This window comes from Sabethes cyaneus, chromosome 1, assembly GCF_943734655.1.
Source record: "Sabethes cyaneus chromosome 1, idSabCyanKW18_F2, whole genome shotgun sequence".
Taxonomy (NCBI): Eukaryota; Metazoa; Arthropoda; class Insecta; order Diptera; family Culicidae; genus Sabethes; species Sabethes cyaneus.
Genome location: NC_071353.1, coordinates 170,817,563 through 170,838,765, shown reverse-complemented (window position 1 = coordinate 170,838,765; position 21,203 = coordinate 170,817,563). Strand labels below are relative to the sequence as shown.

Here is a 21,203-nt window from a genome sequence, read left to right as displayed (position 1 = left end):
TGGAAAAAATAGATCAATAGTACCTATAAAGTACTATAATTTTATTCTTTCCAAATATTTTTATCATTTTTTGTGTTTGAGAAATCGCCAGTGTCCGGGCATAGAAGCCTGTCCGGCCATACACAACTTCCCCCTACATGAAGAATCGAATAATAACATTCGTGGATACATGCTACTATCATTACAAAGCGACTTATGCGTAGTCCTGCGTCACCTACATATGCGGTCGTGTCTTGTACACAACCTTTCTGATTTTCATCTCTCTCCTTTTCTCAGATTCGTATTAATTTTTAAATTAAATCTAAAACTATTCGTGCAAAAAGTAACTTCAGTGTATTTTACAGTCTCATTCCTCTTATCTCTTTGATTCCTACCTCCTCCTCTATCTCATACTGTCACTCTCGTATACTATTGCTTCTTATCGTACTCAAACATCTTTCTATAATTTTTCTCTTCATCCTCTTTTATTTTCTCACTCTTACTCTTTCTTCGTCTTTTTCCCCAATGTTATGCTCTTTCTATCTCTCCATTTTTAATTCTTACTTTCTCTCATTTTACTCTAGTTTCTTTTATTTACACTTGCTCCTCTCTTTCGTTTCTTTTCTAATTCTTTCTACTGGTATACTTACTTATACTCACTGTGTTCTCTTTCTCTCTAGGAAGAAAATACGGAGAGAGCAAGTTAGAGTAAGAGTAAGAGAGTCTTCCCACCTTCCACTTCTCTTGCTCATTTTGTGAACTCTCAAGCTCTTTCAAACTTTTCTTACTATTACAGTCTCTCTTTCTCTCTTACACTCGCTGCTTTATCACGTCACGTCTCTCTTTTTATTCTTTACTCGTTTTCCTCTCTCTACCTCTTTTCTTCCTTTTCCTACCTCCTTTTCTCGCCTACCTTTTGTCCCTTTCATTTTGCTTTTTTCATTCTTTTTCCATCGCCTCTCTAGTCATTCTTTCTTTAGCTCCTGATTTCTCTCTATCATTTCTCTCTTTAAATCTTTAAATATTTGCTATATTTTCAAACCCTTTTTCTCAAGTTGGTTGAAACTACTAAAAATCCTCAGAAAACTCAGATTATGAGTAGAACCAAAAAAGTCAGTACAGGGAGAAAAAGCCTAAAGCAACAAAGAAAAATAGAGAGAGAAATAGGGAAAAAAGCAAGGCAAACAAGGGAAAATTTCTTAAACGAGTCTAAGTAATATTGAAAGATTCTCTTCGATGTAGCTCTCTGTATTTCAAAGTAAGTTTTCCTAGCAATTAGCTAGCTAAGGATTCCAGCAGTAGAATGTCTTGTTGTGACTTAGGTCCTACTGGTAAGTTACGTGAGATTTTTCCAAGAGAGAAAAATAAAGCGATGGTGAAAATTACGAGCAGAAGCACAAATTGAAAGTAGGCAGATATGAAGAAAATTGTATAGAACATTAAGAGAAAAATGAAAAATATAGACAAAATTGTAAAGAAAACAGAACATAAAATGAGATGAAAAAAGATGGGAGAAAAATAGAGACACTGAAGAAGCTTGCTATACGGTTTTTGTACGCGATTTTTAGAATTTACGCGGTTTTTTCGCGATATTTGGGATTAACGAGGCTTTGGTTTTCGTGGACCGAATCCTTCGTGTAAAAAGTGGCTTGAGTGATATAGAGATAAACAGGACATGGAAAGATAAAAGACAACAGAAATCAGAACATTTAATAGGGAGAAATAATAGGTTTCTAAAATGTGCAAAATAAGGAAATCAAACAGGGAAAAATAGGTAATTGTTGAGATATGGAGTGTAATAGAAAAAAAGAATTTAATGAATAAACTGAAAACAGAAACGTAGTGAGATAGACAAAATCGTGAGAATGAGAATGTGAGAGGCAGCGAAATTGAAATCTGGAAAGAGCAAGTGGAGAAATCAGAGGGGAAAATATAGTAGAAGATAGCGATAGAGAGTTCATAGTCCTTTTTTCTATCGTTTTCTCTCTATCACAGTCTCTCTCTATACCTACCTCTCTGTCGTAGTATTTACCTTTCTCTATCTCTTTACTATAATGTCACTCTATCTCTCTATCATAGTCTTTTTCTACCTCTATTAGTTACTCTCTATTTACTTCTCTCAATATAGTCTCTCACATTCATTCTTTCCTAACTTTTTCTCCAAGTCTTCCTCTATTCAACCACGTCGAAACTTTCCTCGTCCCGAAAAGTTATAATAGTAATAAAGGTTAATGTGTGCAAAAATGCCTTTCACAAAATTAAAGAATTCAACCATAATGCTAGATTGGAAAAATGATTCTAAATAAAATTTTAGTAAATTTTAATAAATAAAATTTTAAATGTGAATAAAAAAAGCTCAACAAACGTGAGCTAGAATTTAAAAAAAATTTACAATTTTATCGATTTAATTCAATTTAATCCAAAAAATAAAGAAAAAGTATAAAATAAACTAAAATAGCTTAAAAAACAATAATAAACTTTAGACATTTCTGCGAGAATGGAAAATTGGAGCAAACAGGAGAGCTGAAAAATCCAGTTTAGATTAAGTGTAGTAAAAAATAGTATTAAATTTTAACTTGAATGCGTGTAAGCTTAATTTCATAAGATGTGAAAATAAGATTAGAATTTAAGCAAAATATTTCACAAAATTGTGACAAGATTAAATAAAAAAATGCTTTCCACAGGACGGTGCTACATGCCAAACTGTGCGCGAAATAATCAGTTAATTAGAGCTCGGCGATAATGAAATCTCGCGAAGAAGATCTGTAGGTACAAATTGACCGCCAACATCATTGTTCTATGCTGACAAAACAATCCTAGAAGTAAATAACGTTATTGTCATCAAAGAGATAGAGATATGTCAAATGCGAACATGAACAAAACATGAAGTTGGTCATTTTCAACAATTAATAATTGAATTTGAAGGAGTTTTAAAGGACCAACACACCAAAAATAAATTGGTTTAAATTTTGGCGTGGGTCTGATTTTTGTAAGATCAAAATTATTCGCTAGTATATTATTCAAATGAAACCCGCATTGTGAGACTCATATAAACTATCGAGGCAACAATGCAAAACGTAAATTAGATTGTAAAATCAAATAAATTTGCAATATTTCCTTATAGTCCGAACAAATTACGAACCGTACGTAAGCTGACACGCCACCCCACGGAACATGGCATGATCGCATGCAGCTAAAGCGCACACTTTATCGTCCAACATAAATAACTAATCACAATTTGCGAAGCCCAAAATTTGCACACTCCCGCGCTCCGGCACGGCCCGACTCGGCTCGGTTCGTTAGCTTTGTGTATTCAAAAAGTATTTTCATTTAGCTTTATTTGTCCGTTTGTTTGTGCGTACTGTTTGGGGTCCCACACACGGGAAGCGTGGACCGCGAGCGCCCTCGAGGCAAGGTTTCCCACCGGACCCGAACAAGCGAAGCCAATGGCGGCGGACGACGGTGCGGTGGACTGGAACCGCGTGTGCGACACTTTAATTGATCCAATATGTGAAATTCCGGCTCCGGTCTCGAAAATCCGTAGCCGCAGTGTGAGAGCCACGGAGAACAAGTAATGATTTAGGAAGACCCCGCAGGTGGCCATCGGATGATTTGTGATGGTCCAGCTTTAACAAATTGCACGCAGTCAGCCACCATCGCCGCTGGCGGCCGATCTTTCTGACGGGCCCATTGTCCGATGGGGACCGACATCGAGCGAGCGAGCAGACAAAATCCAGGAATTTAGGACACGTTCGGATTATCGTCGGGGGCTGCAGCAGCCCGCGGGCTTCGCTGGCCGGACGATCAATGTCAGAAGGTCTGGCGTCGTCGCCCGGGATGTGTTTCGCGTCTGCCTCTGTCGTCCAACTTCAAATGGGCCTTGAAGGTCTTCTATTTTTTTACGAGTGATTTAGGTATTGTTTGGATCTAGGTCAATTGAGCGTGTTTTGGTTTGGGTTTACCAAATCTTTCCCCGGAATTGACGTCGAACTTACCCCTTCTATTCGGTTTTGTACAATGCTGACAAACTCCTCGGCGCCATCCGATGCGGTTACCTTTCGCAGCACCGGAGGTTCACACTTGCACAGGCATCCCGTTCCGAAGAAGATTAGTTTCTGCACCCGCAGTGCATTCTAGGCGAAGAAAAATGATTCGGAAATTAAATTTGGTCATATTTTTGGCTGGGTAGGAGAGTGTACCTGCGCCTCTTCCATGTCCCGATCGCGACGGGCGAAGATCGGTTCCGGAACGTCGTACATCAGTGGGGTAAATCCAGCCAGTGTGATGTCCTCCTGCAGTCGAACAACATCGTAGTCCGATCGATGATCTAGTGCTAAGAAAGAAAATAGTAAAATTGAATTGTGATTCCATCAGAACTATGATAATTGTAAATATCGCTGATTCTATGTACAGTTTTCGGTTTGATAGAGAAAAATAACGGACCAAGCCCTACTTCTTAAGGTTAAAATCATTGCAGCAGATGGTTTTCGAACTACAATCCGCTTGGAACGGGCAATCTTCTGATTCTGATGTCTCTCCCGATACTGGGAACAAACGTAGACAGTCCCTAATTGTGCCCGAGTTTGTCTATAATTTCGTTCGAAGCCCGTTGAGTGATGTAATTGGGCTTGCCCGGTGTAGCCACCGAAAAAAAAACAGAAAGAAAGCGGTCACCTCAAGGGAGTGGAAAATTAAGTTCCCTCGCACATGACCGTTTTGTGATTGCACTCATGAGTCGGCTGCTGCTGCTGCTGCTTGGGGCTTGGGGGACTGAATAGAATTGAGCTATTATTTTGCTGGTCATTTTCCCTTACACCGCAACAACCACTGACTGCGCTGCACTGGCTAGCTAGCTAGCTAGCTAGTGGCCACTCCATTACCGTTAGAAGAAGTTGATTTTTGACAGCTGCACGGAAACAAGTTGTAAGGTAATGGAACGCAATTTTGCTAAGGGTCCAATCGCCGCCGCCAGCCGGCGGTCGCTGTGGGTTCGATTGGAGCTAGTGAAAAATAAATGAGAAAATTGCATTGATTTCGGTTCTGCTGAATCATTATGACGTAAGGCGTCCAAAGACATAGTTATAAACTAAGAACCGTTTATCAATATAATATGGCTGGCTCTGATAGCTAAGTTATGAAAGAGTTAAATATGTCGAAGATGAACAGATGACAGAATAAAAACAGATGAACAGAACAGTTCAATTAGACACGAATGCCATAACAGTGGTAAAGTGTCTTAAATAAAATATAAATGAATAAATAAATAAGAACAGTTTAAATTTTAAAAATGGAATCTAGCAGCTAAGCTTTGCTATCTAATCAATTTTTTAAAGGAAGAGATCCCTTTAAGCTGGATATGCGAAAAGAAATTGAAAAAAGAAAAACAAGCTTTTGATACTAAAATACAAATATGTCACAGATCAAGTTAAGTTCAATTGTTTTTTTATAACGGCATTTATGACCAGTTTGGGTCACAAGAACCATTTTATGGGTGTAATAAAACCTTCAATACTGCTTGGGAAGTCTCGAATTGATAATGCTCCCTGTTTCTACAACTAGCTTCAGCAACTCTTCATCGTTTATTTTTCTCTCAGTATATGTATCCCTCGTAGCAGATTTAGCAGACCGCATCAACTTTTCCCAAGCACCACCCACATGTAGAACCCCAACAGAAATGAAATTCCACTTCGTTGTTGTGCTGGTTAACGGTTTACGGTCAGAAGGGTCGGAAGTAGCGAGGTTATTGGCGGATCTCACACATTTTGCACTTGCATACAACGACCTTTACGAGAGGACGTAAGGTATTAAAATACATTAAAAGTTTGCTTCTCCGGTCTTTTGATTCCAGGTTCTCAGTCGGTTCGGATTTATTTCGTTTTAGAATGACTCTCCTAAGGAAATTTCTCGTTGTATGAACAGCAAAATTGTGTTTTTTTTTGCAGTGAGCAGGACGGTTTGCCTTACGGAACTCCATAGCTTCGACTTCGCCTTTGGCTAGGCCAAGGGTAGTATCCTTATCCACGTAAAAAATCAGAGGGGTTGTGTACAAGACACGACCGCATATATAGGTGACGCAGGACTACGTAAGTCTCTTTGTAGTGATAGTAGCATGTATCCATGCTTGTAATCATTCGATTCTTCATGTATACATGCTATATGCAACATATATACATGCTACATGTGTTGTATGTAACATTTATCAAAGTACTAACATTGCATACGTTCAATTCTCAAAATATTGTGCATTTGAAAACAATTTAACAAAATCAAGAACACAAACTATTGCTTTGCTGCTACCTTACTGAAATTAAAGATTGTTTTAATTACCCATGGTTCCCCACGTTGAAGGGATTTTACCAATTCAATCCTATTTTATCAACAGCACATCTTTTAACTACACTTCTAATGAAACGGCATCGGCAAGTATTTGTATTCATACAGAGTCGTATTATAACCGAACACTACAGCTGTAGCATATTTTTCCAACACAGATATCAAATTCGCCGAGGTTTCATCGTCTCGCAGTAAAGAATTTGCGATCTTTTGGGACAATGAACTTGTGTCATTTTTTCCGGCACACTTCCCTAACACAGACATCAAATTGGACTAGATTTATTCGCGTTCGTAAGAAATCTGTTGGCACGAGGGGGCTTTGTTACTCTCTCTGGCGTACTTCCCAAGCAAGGACATCAAAATGGTCTAGGTTTAACCGCGGTGTGAGGAAATGAAGAAATGAAGGAAAGAAATGAGGAAGCTTTGTCACTTGTTTTGGCGTACTTCCCAAGCACAGATATCAAATTGGTATAGGTTTATATCATCGAAAAGAATCTTCCAACCAATCACGAAGCTAGAATTCTGGTAAAACATAGGTTCATTATTTTCAATTTTTCAATAGTTAAACATCAAGGATCCATACTTCTCTTCATTTGGGTCAATTCTTAGAAGATTTACCAATCAATTGGTGTAAGAATATTGAAAATCGATCGGAAAACCGCTGAGCTATTAGCGTTCAAAACCTTTCATTTTTCGTGACGCACGCATTTTTCGATTTTTTGGAATGACACCCTATCTCAAAACTTACCGTAAGACGTAGTCCTACGTCAAAACTATTTAAAATTCAGTACTGGTTTAGATGCGAAATGGAACAAAACCTCTGACCTCTTTGGTTGAAGATTTCATCGGATCATTTGCTTTTGACCATGCTTCTACCGGTAGTCGTAGATTCTCCTCCTACTCTAGCACCTTAGAACCGGGTGGTCGGTGGCTCGGGCTGTATCAAAAACTTGTCTCCATTGACTCGGTTCTGTGGCGACGAGTAGGCCAATTCGTTGAGCGTCTCGACACTCGTAAGTCGACTTCAACCACCTTGGAACCCTCTATTTTTGGTGACGAAAGGGTTTTTGAATGGAACAGATTTCGTTGCACAATTGTGCGGTATGCTAACGACGTGGCCGTCCTACCGTAGCCTCCTGACTTCCTAATTCCTGACTTTTGAATTAAATTGAATTTTCTCCTAATTACCTTGTTGAATCAGAAATGCAACAAAGACGCTCATAAATAACTTATAATTATTCTGAGTCAACACGATCCGGTTGACGAGTAGTTCAGTTTCTAGATAAGATAAATAGAAGAGTACCTACTCAAAAGATTCGGGACAAACATCGGATGGAGATCGAGTTTATTTAAGGTTCCGCAGGGCCCCATTCTGGGACCAATACTTTGAAGCAATAATTATCATTGAAATCATTGGATGGAACGACACTTTTCCTTAACGACAATAAACGTTTTACGACTACATAATAATGTGCAGACCTCATGCATCTTTACTCGAACTATTTAGAACACACGGACACCGGTTCGCGTCACCAATCAAGAAAACTGTTTTTATATCGTATTGTATGATTCCTTACGGCAGCGGTTTCGGGTTTTCATCGGGTTCAGCGATAGAGAACAGAAATTTTGGCTTATAGATCAAAACCAGGAAAACGACTGTTAAATTGCGAACCAGGAAAACGACCATTTTGCGAAACACCTATTCTCGGTTGACCATAACGCGGAATGTAGAGTTTCGCAGAATACCATTTCGCGAAAAATCTTACGCGGGATGTACCATTCCACGGAAAATCTTTTCGTAGAAAGTACCATTTCACAAGGGTGATCCAACTGAAGGAAAGTAATAGAGGTCAGCAGATCTAGAAAAATGAATAAACCTAGATAGAGGTGATCTCTACGGGGGGCTGCCCCTCCCCCTCCTACGGCAGGTCGCCGGCAATACTCGCGGCCTGTGTCCGTCTCGCCCTGAATCATCCAATGTTACTATTGGATAATTTCTGGTGGTCTTGTTATTGACTAATGTTTTATGAAAGAGTCTAAAATTTCTCGAATTCGATTAGTTTTTGAGTTACACAAAAACTTCTGTTTTATTTGTATGAGAGTCCTTATCCCCCTACCACAGGGGTGAGGGGTCTGCAACCATCATAAAAAAATCCTGCCTCCTAAACCCCTCAGATGCCAAATTTGGTTCCATTTGCTTGATTAGTTCTGGAGTTATGAGGAAATTTGTATTTCATTTGTATGGGTGCCCCCCCTAAAAAGGTAAGGGGTCCTAATTCATCATAGAAAAAAATCTTGCCTCCAAAAACACCCACATGCCAAATATGGTTCCATTGGATTGATTAATTCTGGAGTTATGCAGAAATTTGTGTTTCATTTGTGTGGGAGCCCCCCCTCTTAGTGGGGGGAGGGGTCTCTAACCATCATAAGAACCTTCCCTGGCCCAAAAAACCTTCTACATGCAAATTTTCACGCCGATTGGTTCAGTAGTTTTCGATTCTATAAGGAACATCCCGACAGACAGACAGAAATCCAGCCTTCTCAAATATTTCCGTGAGCGGTCTACTAAGGATCGAACGCTGCATTTTGCAGGATTATCGCATTATGATATCGATAAGAAATTCAACGCCAGACAAAGCACCGTCCGAAGGATTCGTTTGAAAGATGGTCTAAGATATTTTCGGGCCAGTAAGTAACCAAACAATCTCCTAAAGCAGAATCTAGTAACCAAAAGATATGCCCGAAAGTTGTATACTCAGGTTCTTACGAAGTACGAAGGATGCATCCTCATGAACGATGAATCGTACGAGAAGATAGATTATGGGCAGCCTCCCGGACAAAAGTTTTATAAAGCCGCTGATCGAAGTGATGTCCCTAGCAAGTTCAAACCCACATGCGCTGAAATTTTGTGGTCTACCAGGTTCTGAAGTTACCACGACAGTACGCTAGTTAACGCCGCAGACAAGATGCTCTCCCAGATTTTGTTACCTGGTCTATCCTCAATAGCAAGAGAATACGTAGAGCAGTACCAGCCGGTCCAATTTTTACTCTCAGCAGATGCTCCAGAAATGTCGGGAGTACAATGTGCCCGTATCATATTTTCATGGATTTCAAGGCAGCATACAATACAGTCGAGCGCGAACAGCTTTGGCAGATTGCATCTTTGCTTACGAAGTGCACGACTATTCATTGGCGTATTTGAATGAAAGGTGTTGTGGATTATTTTTGCGGAGTACAAAAAGATAGCGGAGACTGGTGAGGCGTATGAATCGAGTTACAGGCACTACTTGGAGAGATTCCTGTCGTACACCTGGCGAAAGTAGGGAGACTACGGTGGACCGGCCATGTCGCAAGAAAGTCGGACGACTGTGATGTGAAATCCGTTTTCTTCTGGAAATCCACCGGCATCAGGAATAGAGGGTCCCAGCGTGCTAAATGGCTCGACCAGGTTGGAGCCGACTTGCGTGCGCCGAGACACTCAACGAACTGGCGACGAGTAGCCCAGGACCAAATACAGTGGAGAGGAATTCTTGATACGGCAAGAGCCACCTCGGCTCTCGGATGGTAAAAGGAAGGAAGGAACTGGCTTTATTCTCGTTGTAGACCGACGCGAATATTTTCTCGCGATCATCAGTTAATCTGCTGACCGTTGCAGGATAAGTACTACAAACAGTAAACAAAAATATGATAACATACAACTGAGTAATGGAACAATTTATTTCTATCTGCCCTTTATAGACTATAGACTATGGAACCGATAACGATGAAAATATCTATTACAGGGTTTCCTCGAGTACTGGGAGTATTGTTGTGCTAGCAGTTTTGCTTAATCTCAGTAAAGTAATTAGTTGGGTGGCAATATTTTTCAGTCAAGTGTATTTTTACATTACTGAGCGGAAAAGTGAAAGTTTATACATGACAGTTTTCGGTGGTAAAAGCAAAATCATTTTGTTAAACAAAAGAGAGGGAATCTGTATGAAAGCCTTTCCGTCGGCATTAATGTTTCTGCATGCTTCAGTTTTGACCCATGTTATTGGCGGGAGTTTCATAAGTCTTTATCACATTCAGCACTATTCTCTCTCTCTCTCTCTCTCTCTCTCTCTCTCTCTCTCTCTCTCTCTCAAAACAGCGGAAGAGAGGAGACACGAAGAGAATCTCTCATTTGCAGATACGTCGAAATGAAAAAGTACCCGAGAAATAGTTTTTACTCGAGTTTAACAACTAACGGGTGGCTTTTGAAGCTTCAGAGCCAAATATGAAATTTGTTTGGAGCGTGCAACATGAAAAAATGTGCTTATTTGACATTTTGGCACCAACATTATAACATTGCGATTTGCATCGGACATGAAAGAGAATTTGGCTTGAATTTAGATTGCATTTAGATTGGATATGATCTGCATTTGACTAGGATTTGAACTCAATTCCATCAATCCGTAGACAAAAAAGAATTGTACGGTACCCGACAGTGTTGTGACGTCGTTGAAAAAGAGCGAGAAAAGCAGCGGCCCTATATTGCTGCCTTGCGTAACTCCAGATACCTTCGGAAACTGCAAGAAATACAGGAACCCAGCTTCATACGCAGTACCCTGCAGCGAAGGTACAAGCTTAGCCATTGTATTATTTCGCCGATCGTATATGACTACAGAATTAACGGACAGGTATTGAGAAGGGTCGATTGCGTTAACGATCTTGGTGTCACACTAGACTCGAAAATGGCATTTGATCGTCATCGTGCACAGATAATCTCAAAAGCAACGCGCCAGCTTGGATTTATAGCCAAAATTGGCCGAAATTTCAATGACCCACATTGTCTCAAAGCACTTTATTGCGCATTAGTCCGACCGATCCTCGAAAACGCATGTATAGTGTGGACTCCACACCAGCTGTATTGGACCCTTCGAATTGAACGAGTTCAGAGAAAGTTTATACGACTGGCTCTACGTAATCTGCCTTGGCGTGACCCAAACAATTTGCCTCCGTATCCTGACCGCTGCCGTTTGCTTGGATTGGATACATTAGAATGTCGACGTAAGATTCAACAGGCTTTGTTCGTGGCCAAACTGTTAAATGGAGAAATTGACTCACCGAAATTACTGTCGCTCATGAATTTCCGTGCAGCTGAAAGGACTTTGAGGCCGTCATCATTGCTGACTAACCTGTTTCACCGTACCGAATTTGGCCGCAACGAACCAGTTACATCGTGTGTCAGAGTGTTTAGCTGTGTTGAGGAGCATTTCCAATTTGGCGAATCACTGAGTAAATTTAAGCGGTTGGTGAGAACAAATTTATTATAAATATTAGAGTAAGTTCATTTAGACGTATAAGTCAGATGAAGTGTAAAACAAACAAATAAACAAATAAACAAATGGTTGTGGAGCATCAAGCCGGGAAAGGTTACGCAATGATATTGCATGATCGATTCGAATTCGAGAATTCACGTTGTTGAAATGACTTATTGGAATCGGATTAGATTTGGATTGGATTTGGATCGAGTTTTCAATTTGGATTGGATTTGAGTTGGATTTGAATTGGATTTAGCTTGAACTTAGATTGCATTTGGATTGGATTTGGATTAGTTTGATTGGACCGAATTTAGGATTTGGGTTGGCTGAGAATCGGATTTAGATTGGATTTCGATTGGATATGGATTATATTTGCATTTGGATTTGGATTGCATTTGACTAGAATTCGGACTGGATTTGGAGTCGAATTTGAATTGGATTTGGCTTGAATTTAAATTGAATTTGAATTGGATTTTCATTTGGATTGAATTTGACTGAGATTTGGCTTGAGCATGGGTTTGATTTGAATTGGATTGGATGTGGCTTGAATTCAGATTGAAATTGGATAGGATTCGGATTGGATTGTAATTGGAACGGATTTTGGATTTGGATTGGATTTGAGTCGGATTTGGACCGGATGTGGAGTCACTCTGATTAGATTTGAATTGGATTTGGCTTGAATTAAGATTGCATTTGGATTGGATTTGACTGGGATTTGGACTGGATTTGGCTTGAATTATGATTGTATTTGGATTGGAATTGAGTTGGATTCCATTTGGCTTGAAATTAGATTGCATTTGGATTGGATTTAGATTGGATTCGGATTAAATTTGGAGTGAATTTGAATTGCATTTGGATTGGATGCAGATTGGATTTGAATAAGATTTGGATTGGATTTGACTAGGATTTGGACTCATTTTGGCATGAGTTTAAATTGCATGTGGATTGATTAGATTTGAATTGGATTAGATCTGGATTCGATCTGGATTTGAGTCGAATTTGGATTGGATTTGAATTGGATATGAATTAGGTTTGGATTGGATTTGGCTTGAATTAAGATTGCATTTGGATAGGATTTCACTGGGATTTGGACTGGATTTGGCTTGAGTTTAGATTGCATTTGGATTGAATTTAGATTGGATTCGGATTAAATTTGGAGCAAATTTGAATGGAATTTGAGTTGGATTTGAATTGCATTTGGATTGGATGACAGTCGGATTCAGATTGTATTTGGATTGGATGTGGATTGGATTTGAACTAACTTTGGATTGGATTTGACTAAGCTTTGGACTGAATTTGGCATGAGTTTAAATTACATGTGGATTGAAATTGGATTGATTGGATTTGAATTGGATTGGATCTAGATTGAGTCGGATTTGGATTGGATTTGAATTGGATATGAATTAGATTTGGATTGGATTTGGCTTGAATTCAGATTGAATTTGTAAAGAATTCGGATTTGGATTAGACTGTAATTGGAACAGATTTGGATTGGGTTTGGACCGGATGAGGATTCATGTGGATTAGATTTGAATTGGATTTGGCTTGAATTAAGATTGCATTTGGATAGGATTGGCTGGGATTTGGACGGGATTTGGCTTGAGTTTAGATTGCATTTGGATTGGATTTAGATTGGATTCGGAGTAGATTTGGAGCGAATTTGAATGGAATTTGAGTTGGATTTGAATTGGATTGGATTGGATGACAGTCGGATTCAAATTGTATTTGGATTGGATGTGGATTGGATTTGAATTAGATTTGGATTGGATTTGACTAGGATTTGGACTGAATTTGGCATGAGTTTAAATTGCATGTGGATTGAAATTGGATTGGATCTGGATGGTATTTGGATTGGAGTTGGATTGGATTGGATATGAATTAGATTTGGATTGGATTTGCCTTGAATTCAGATTAAATTTGGAAACCCAAGCAACACAGCTTGTTATCGAATAGTATAATATTACATATATCAGAACTTCTCTATTACCTGAAAAGCGCAAAAAACTTAAGTCTAATGAAACAAGAATTGAAAGAAGTATGTATCAGGTTATTTCATACCAATTTAAAACGTTATTATAGCATAAGCTACAACTTGTTCTTCCAGTAGTTTAAATTTAGTAATGGTGACGTAATAAAAACTTCATGTTGACATGTTGACAAAACAAACATTATACATTAGATATGAGCTGTCAAATAAATTCATGTTATCCCAAAACATCTCAAAACCTTAATAATAACGACATATGTTTTCAAAGTACGTTTATAGTACGCTTAAGCGACTAATTTCCACGAATATTATTTTCTAACTTGTTTTGTGTGTTACTTGGGAAGGATTATGATTGGATAATATGCATAATTGGACCGGATTTTGGATTTAAATTGGATTTGAATCGGATTTGGATTGGACTTAGCTTAAATTAAGATTGCATTTTTATTGGATTTGGATTGGATAAGAAATGGATTTGGATTCCGATTGCATTTGACTAGATTTTGTTATTTATTCGTACAATTCACCGGACAATTTGAGCCTAAATGAACACTCAAAGGTTATTTAATTGCTAGTACCGTTCTGATTCAAACTTAGAACAGTTTCAAACTTCGAACACTTCAGGATAAAATGCTCGTTGTATCGCTAAAATGATAAAATATTATGCTTATTGCAAACCACCGTGTTCGTTAGAGTGTCCTCTATCCGGTGAGGTATGACATTGAACTACAGGATTGCTTATAAGAAATCAGCAGGCGCTGGAAAAAAGTGAGAACACAGATTTTAACTTCGTTCGCATACTCTTAGCGTTTCGTGTAAAAGTAGCAGTTTTTTAGTTTGCGTATACGTACTAAAGCATAGTTAAAATACAATATTTCATGCATTATTTCAAAGATATTAGATAAATAAAAAGTGTTCGAAGTTTGAATCACGTTTTGAGGTGTGATTCAAACTTCGAACACCCACGAATAATATCCGGTTTTTCCGGATTTTCCTTCGGGAAAATGAATTATCTGCATTGTAAAGCTGTACAAAGCTAACTGGCTTTAGATGTGGTACATAGAGTTTGAAAATATTAGCAATTAACTACAGAAGTACGGATTGAAACTAATTATTGTGTGAAAAATTTCATTCATACTGTTAGGTGGATTTAAAAAGACAGTGTTTAGAAAAAGGATGAAATTTCACTTATTTAAGTTGAATGACACTAAAAACATTAATACTTTTCCAAGTAATACAAGTGTTCGATGTCTGAGACTGAAATAATCGAGCTTTGAATGTCGACCATAAAAGTGATCGAAGTGTGAATCAAAACCGAACACCAGTTTTTTAGTGTTTTTCAATGTAAATTAACATTTTATCCTCATTTTTAAAATTTCAACATGAAAATAATTAAATTGTCATGCTTTTAAACCATTTATGGGAGTATGATAAAAATGTTTTCGAACATTTTTCTTTAAAGAAAGTTTCAGCATAGCTTAAGTGTTCGAAGTTTGAATCAGAACGGTATTTACATTGTCAAGAGCAAGAATTTGTTGGCGGTCAATACGTGATGGTTCGTCAAAATTAAAATTAATTAGCATAATTCTGGGTCGTAAACCTCTTGAAGGTGCGTAGAGTCCGATTTGAGATAGGATGTCCAGTGCGTCATATTCGCCAGTTAAAAGCTTGCAGACAAACAAAGATCTTAAATATGAACCCAAGACTACGATTGAACTTGTTAATGATGGCAGAAATGTGGGACTTCATGGTGAGTTTCTCGTCAAGTAATACTCCAAGATCCTTCACCTGTTCTACCCTATTCAGTTTGGCTCCGGAAATTTCGTAATCGAACTCTATTGCGCTTCTATTGGGTTGGAAACTGATGACGCAACATTTCTCCCCACTTAGTAACAATTGATTCCTTACGCACCAGTCACTAAACAAGTCCAGAAGCTTCTGCAACACTCTGCTGTCCTGGATCCTTTTGACTTCAAGATAGATTTTCAGATCATCAGCGAAGAAAAGCCTTCCACCTTCATTGAGTAGTAAAGCTGCATCATTTATGTAGATACAGAATAGCAGTGGTCCCAAATTGCTACCCAGTGGCACATCAGAACCATTTGTAAACGCGGCAGACCGGCAATTACTAAGTTGTACGAATAGATGCCTATCCGTAAGGTAAGTTTCCAACCATCTGCACAATCTTGTGGTACACCCAAGTTTCTCGAACTTGCTCAAAAGAATAGAATGATTAACGGTATCAAGAGCGGCATACAAATCAGTATAAACTGAGATTTTGGACCAGATGTGGATTGAATTTGGATTAGATGTGAATTGGATTTGGATTGAATTTGGATTGGGTTGGATTTGAATTGGATTGGATTTGGATTTGGATCGGATTTTGGATTTGGATTGGATTTAGCGTAAATTTACATTGCATTTGGATTGGATTCGGATGGAATAGGATTTTGATTGCATTTGTTTTAATTTTATTAGATTAGTACCCATTCTCATTGAGCCACAGAAAATTTGCACTGAATTTGGGCCAAATTTCAATTGGCTTTGAATCAGATTGGGATTTACACGCGATTGCCGCGCGGGCTTGAGCAACGTGGAAGTCGTGAGGATCTTCTCGAATTTCGATTACTAAACCTGTGTAAAGTAGCTACACTAAATTCCTAAATATTGTTTCCATTCAAAGACATGCTGACGGATGAATTCCATCCGGCGCGGCGGTCAAAAAGCTCTTGATCTTCAAAATATTCCATTCCGGTTACCGGTTCCCACCAGTCTTTTAAACCCACCGTGCGTCCACCAGACCAAGAACCAGCTGCTAGCGGTAATCCCCCAACAAAAACAACAACAGCCAAAACTAGGTTACAATTTAACCGCATCGTCGTTGATTGAGATCAAGTTTACACGTGTGCACGCGGTATGATTCTGGTCTAATATCAACAATGTAACCACATATACAGCCTCCGCCGCCCTCACCAGGTGAATGGCAGGGAAAAAACCCAAAACCCACAACCGACAACAAAAAAGCTTACCTTCTTTCGAGAGCACCACCAGAATTTCCTTGTTGGTATCCAACCGGCCAAGCAGCGTCATCAGGCTGGACAGCCCGGACCAGGGATCGTGTCCAGTGGAAGCACTGGAAAAAAAGCAAGCAAGCAAAAGAAGAGAATGGAAAAATACCCGAAAATTTCATTCACCACAATAGCGACCGATCAGTTCGGCGTTAATCGAATGTGGGCGGACAGGGAAGGAGGATTATTATTAGCCCTAGTTCTTTTGAAGACGATGTCCACTTACCCTATTTTGTAGTCCGTGCAAAACGGCGGCGGATTCCACGTGCCGATGTGATAGAGCATCCAGTCGCACCACACCTGTGAACGTTACGTGAGAAGGAGAAAGGAGAAAAGGCACAAATGTTAGTTAGCAATAGCATCATCAAGGTATCATAGATAGGTATGTACATTAGGAGAAAGAAGTCGGTTCGAATGATTCGACAGAAAATTTCCATCGAGAGGACGCCGCCGTCGCCGCTGCCGCTCGAAAATGGGAAACCTTTTCTTTAGTTCGTTCGATCGTTTGTGCTCGCGAGTCGAGGACGGATGGTGTGTAAACAAACAAGGTCACGTGGTGTGTTGGTTTGCCCCCCCCCCCCCCCCCCTCGGCTCCACTACCCTAGGTCAGTGAGTGCAGCAGTGGCTCCGTGACACGATGAGCCACTGCTGCTGCTCCCCAGGTGTTGTGTTGCCTCAATGAGCCGGTAATTTCGACACGAACTCTCCTGACAAGAGGGCATTCCAACCATTATTTGCGGGCGCGCGAAAACAGACAAGTACAAACGAAAAGAGCTGCTGCCATTTGCCAGTAGAAAGTGAGGAAATTCTCCATGCAAACAGTTTTCACCAGGTTGTCGGTTGTCCTCGGTTAGTTAGCTAGTTCGTTAGTTAGTTAGTCAGTCAGTCGGTAAGTCAGTCAGTCAGTCAGTCAGTCAGTCAACCAACATAGCTGTGATTCCTCCGATAATTGTAAAAAAAAGCCTCCGGCCAAAGAATCGGAATTGATTGCCACCTAACGACAACGGCAATAACAGCTCTAATCGGCAGGCCCGGCACCGGGTAGGTAGCCAGAGCCTCCAGATATCTGTCCCAATCGGGTCGAAGAGGAAGCTTAGAGAGATAACAACCGACCGACCGACCGACCGACCGACCGAAGTTACAAAAATGAAAACTTTCCTCTGCTAAAGTGTGGACACAGAGAGACCGGAGGCCAACTGAACAAAATCAAACAGAGATTTGAAGATTACAATAATTATCCTCGAAAATCGCTTTCAATAGGCAAACCCACTTAGCAGTGGGGCTTAAGCCAGCACGACAAAAGCAAAGAGAGATAGAGAAACGGAGAGTGAGAGAGAAAGAGGAACGGATAAAAAAGAACAGCCGGCCATCGCGCGGGTTGTGTCGTGTGGGGAAAGCAAGCCACAGATAGCAGCAACCGGGGGGGGGAGGTGGGGTAACCTGGAGTGCCGGAGTGATGTGGCCACAATCGCACGTAGTTTGACTCTCAATTGGCGATGATGATCGGCCAGAAACTGCCGGCCCCGCCGAGAAGGGAAATGGGGAAGAAGCAACAAGCGACCGCGCGCGAGCGACACGAGGGAAGCAACCGATTCGGACTATCCATGGCCCGGGATTTGCCCGACGGGTATCATTAAAAGAAAGAAAGTGGCTGACCTCGAAGGTCTTTGTATATGCGATATTGAGCGGAATTAACCGACCGACCGACCGTGTGTTGTAGCGTGCATGCTTTTCGACCCGTACAAAACGATCGGTGCGAAATTCGATTGCTTTCGTGACGGGACGAACGACGAAATACCTGCCGAGGGGGGGGGGGAGGAACGGGCGGGGGGCGCTTTACAATGATGATCAGGCACGCACGTTTATCGTCAAGTTGCGCTGAATACTCGGCTATCATAGATTGTATTGATTCCTAAATAACATTCCTGCACTCAGCATTGAAATTTAAGATCTATTGGAAAAGAGAAATTTCGAGCACAAACCAAGAAATTTCCTGACATCCAAAGGTTTTTTTTTGTTGCATTTAGGCATGCATAGTTTTCCGGTACATCACTGTGTAATGAAAGGAGGTCGTTCGTATCTACACCTTGGTTGGTTTACTTACGCAAACAACGACGTTGTAAAAAAACAGTGGTTATTTTAACAGCCACGTTTAATTTGTTTTCTGCAAGCAAGTTTTTGATAACCTCCAGTAAGACGTAGTCCTACGTCAATAAAAATGTTACATTTCGAAATAAACTTTTTTACATACATACACTGACGCCATCAGTCTGGGTCTAGGTCAGTCCATTTTAAACATGCATGCGGAAATTGATTGATGATCGAGCATATTTTTGGTAGCGAAATACTTTGTGTTGACAAAAACGAATACTTTTGTTGCCAAAATCGAAATCCCACTGTATTCTAGAATCAAAACAAGGAAAAGTCGACTAACATTTTGTCTAACATTACTTGCAAATGCTTTTACGCAAAAAGCACACTTAATTTCTCTTAGCATTTCTTTTTCACATTTCTTTTGTAATTTGTTATATCTATTCACATTTTTATTTTTGTCTTTACCACACTTAGCATGCATTGCATGCTTCTTCTAGCCTTATTTATTTTTATCAATTAAAATGTTTGTCATTCCCGTAGTTATTTTTATTATATTATTTTTATCGTTTTATTGCCACTTCAGTTTTTATCGCCCTCTCTCTACTTTACTATTTTTACTATGCTTGTTTAAGCATTTGTGGCTCGAACAGTACAATCTTCATTCAAATATCTCTGTCTCTGTCTCTGTCTGCTACCTTTCTCTTTGACTCTGTCTCTCTATCTTTATCCTTCTCTTCTTGCTATCATTTTCTGGTTCTATCTTTCTCTTTGTTTCATTAGATTTATTCTTTGCCTAAGACAGTTCTATTCCCTTCCCAATTCTATCTTTATCCTAATTAAACCTGCGTGCCAACGTAAGAGCACCACAATAATAAGGTATAATCGCGGACAAGATATAACAATTATAAAACTCGCTTTCTTCATTTTGTTCCTCTTTTAGACTTTACTCTTTTCTTCATTGTTCACATTGCACTTTTTTAAATACTAAATACAGTAATGTTCCGATTTTGTCAGCCCCGTGTTGAATTTTGGGTTGACAAAATGGGGAAACTGACAAAATCGAGAAAATTTTCTTTCGAAATTTTTTTCAAAATTCAAGACCTAAGACCTTGCAATATCAAAGACTTCTACTAAAAATTAAATTTCAACCCTCAATTCGTCAACCGAAAGCTCAATGAACCGGGTACAGCACACTGGTCTTTGAGCGGGAAAAATTGGTTTTAGGTTTATGAAACCTTTGGAAGTGTTTCTTAAAATCAAAAGTTCTATCGTCCAGCGGAATTCAAATTTTGATTAACACATTGATGTGTTCTGCAAAGTTTTACAGCATATTATTACAAGAAACTTTGCTGAAGACAGTAACCTTCTATCTCTTCAGCAAAGATAGAAAAATCCTATTTCTCATAAATGAAAAATCGTTCAAATCAGTTTTTCTAGTTTAGCTGTTTTTGTAGTTATTGTATGACTTTTTCATGTTTTACAAAGTTGTGCAAATAGTAAAAATACACAACATAGCTGAACATAGTATACCTCTATCTTTGCTTGTTTAGGAACTATAGAAACTTTTACTATGAAACTTTGACTTTGTTTGACTGTTTGTTTTTTTTAGGTTAAAGACTGATGTGTGGCGATGATTTTCTTGTGTGCTGTCCGTTTTAAACCTTACACAGTCGCAGATTGATGGCCTATCGGGTGGCTGACTCGGTTAATAATACAGTGTACAGTTTTATACAATTGGATGCATTTTTAAAATATAGTTTAATAATTAGTATATGACTGCGATACATAAACAACTGTAGAATCATTGCCACTATAATAGATATTCTTTACTTATATTATATATTCATATTACTCATTATTTATTACATTTACATATACATCATTAAAAGGGAGGGGAGGGAGCATAAGGGTACCAAATGAATCGAAGACTGGATGAGGGATGTGGTAACCAGCCCAAGTCATATAAGGTCGGAGAGGATTTTGACGCGCCCTTCTAGCACACAAATCATCACGCAAGATAAGTTTGCACGGCGAAGTTATGTATCTAGAAACCGGAGGTCTATGCTGGAAGGAGTGTCTTATATTCCCGTGGAATCATATAAGCGACATTGCTTATAGATCCACCCAACCCCTTTTGGTCCTTTACGCATTGACATGAAAGTTGCTGGGTAGATAAATTCAATTCTGCAGTAATTCTACTTGATGGTGGCTACCTTCATACATACATACATACACATAGAACTTTTACTATGAAAAATTCATGAATTTTTTTTTCTAAAGATAGATAATTATGTGGCCTACAGTTCTTCCATACATTGCAAAATGGTCATGTTTAAGAGAAAAAAGTTTTTCTAATAAAAAATTAAAGCTGTTTATATTTTTTTTCCAGTGTGTATATGAAAAAGTTTTTGATAGGAAATTTTTTTTCTCTTCAATTTGACCATTTTGCACTGTACGAAA

The 21,203-nt window shown here is 39.2% G+C and overlaps 1 protein-coding gene across 1 annotated transcript in view; it reads right to left on the bottom strand.

Moving 5' to 3' along the window:
* The window catches only part of LOC128740004 (telomerase-binding protein EST1A), a 204,636-nt gene that overhangs the window by 41,387 nt on the left and 142,046 nt on the right, over positions 1-21,203 (bottom strand). The window contains exons 9-12 of the mRNA XM_053835517.1: positions 16,876-16,949; positions 16,611-16,714; positions 4,179-4,312; positions 3,975-4,112 (exon numbers count right to left, since the gene is read on the bottom strand). Of these exons, the coding sequence (XP_053691492.1) occupies positions 3,975-4,112; positions 4,179-4,312; positions 16,611-16,714; positions 16,876-16,949 (450 nt within the window). The remainder of the gene's footprint in view (positions 1-3,974; positions 4,113-4,178; positions 4,313-16,610; positions 16,715-16,875; positions 16,950-21,203) is intronic.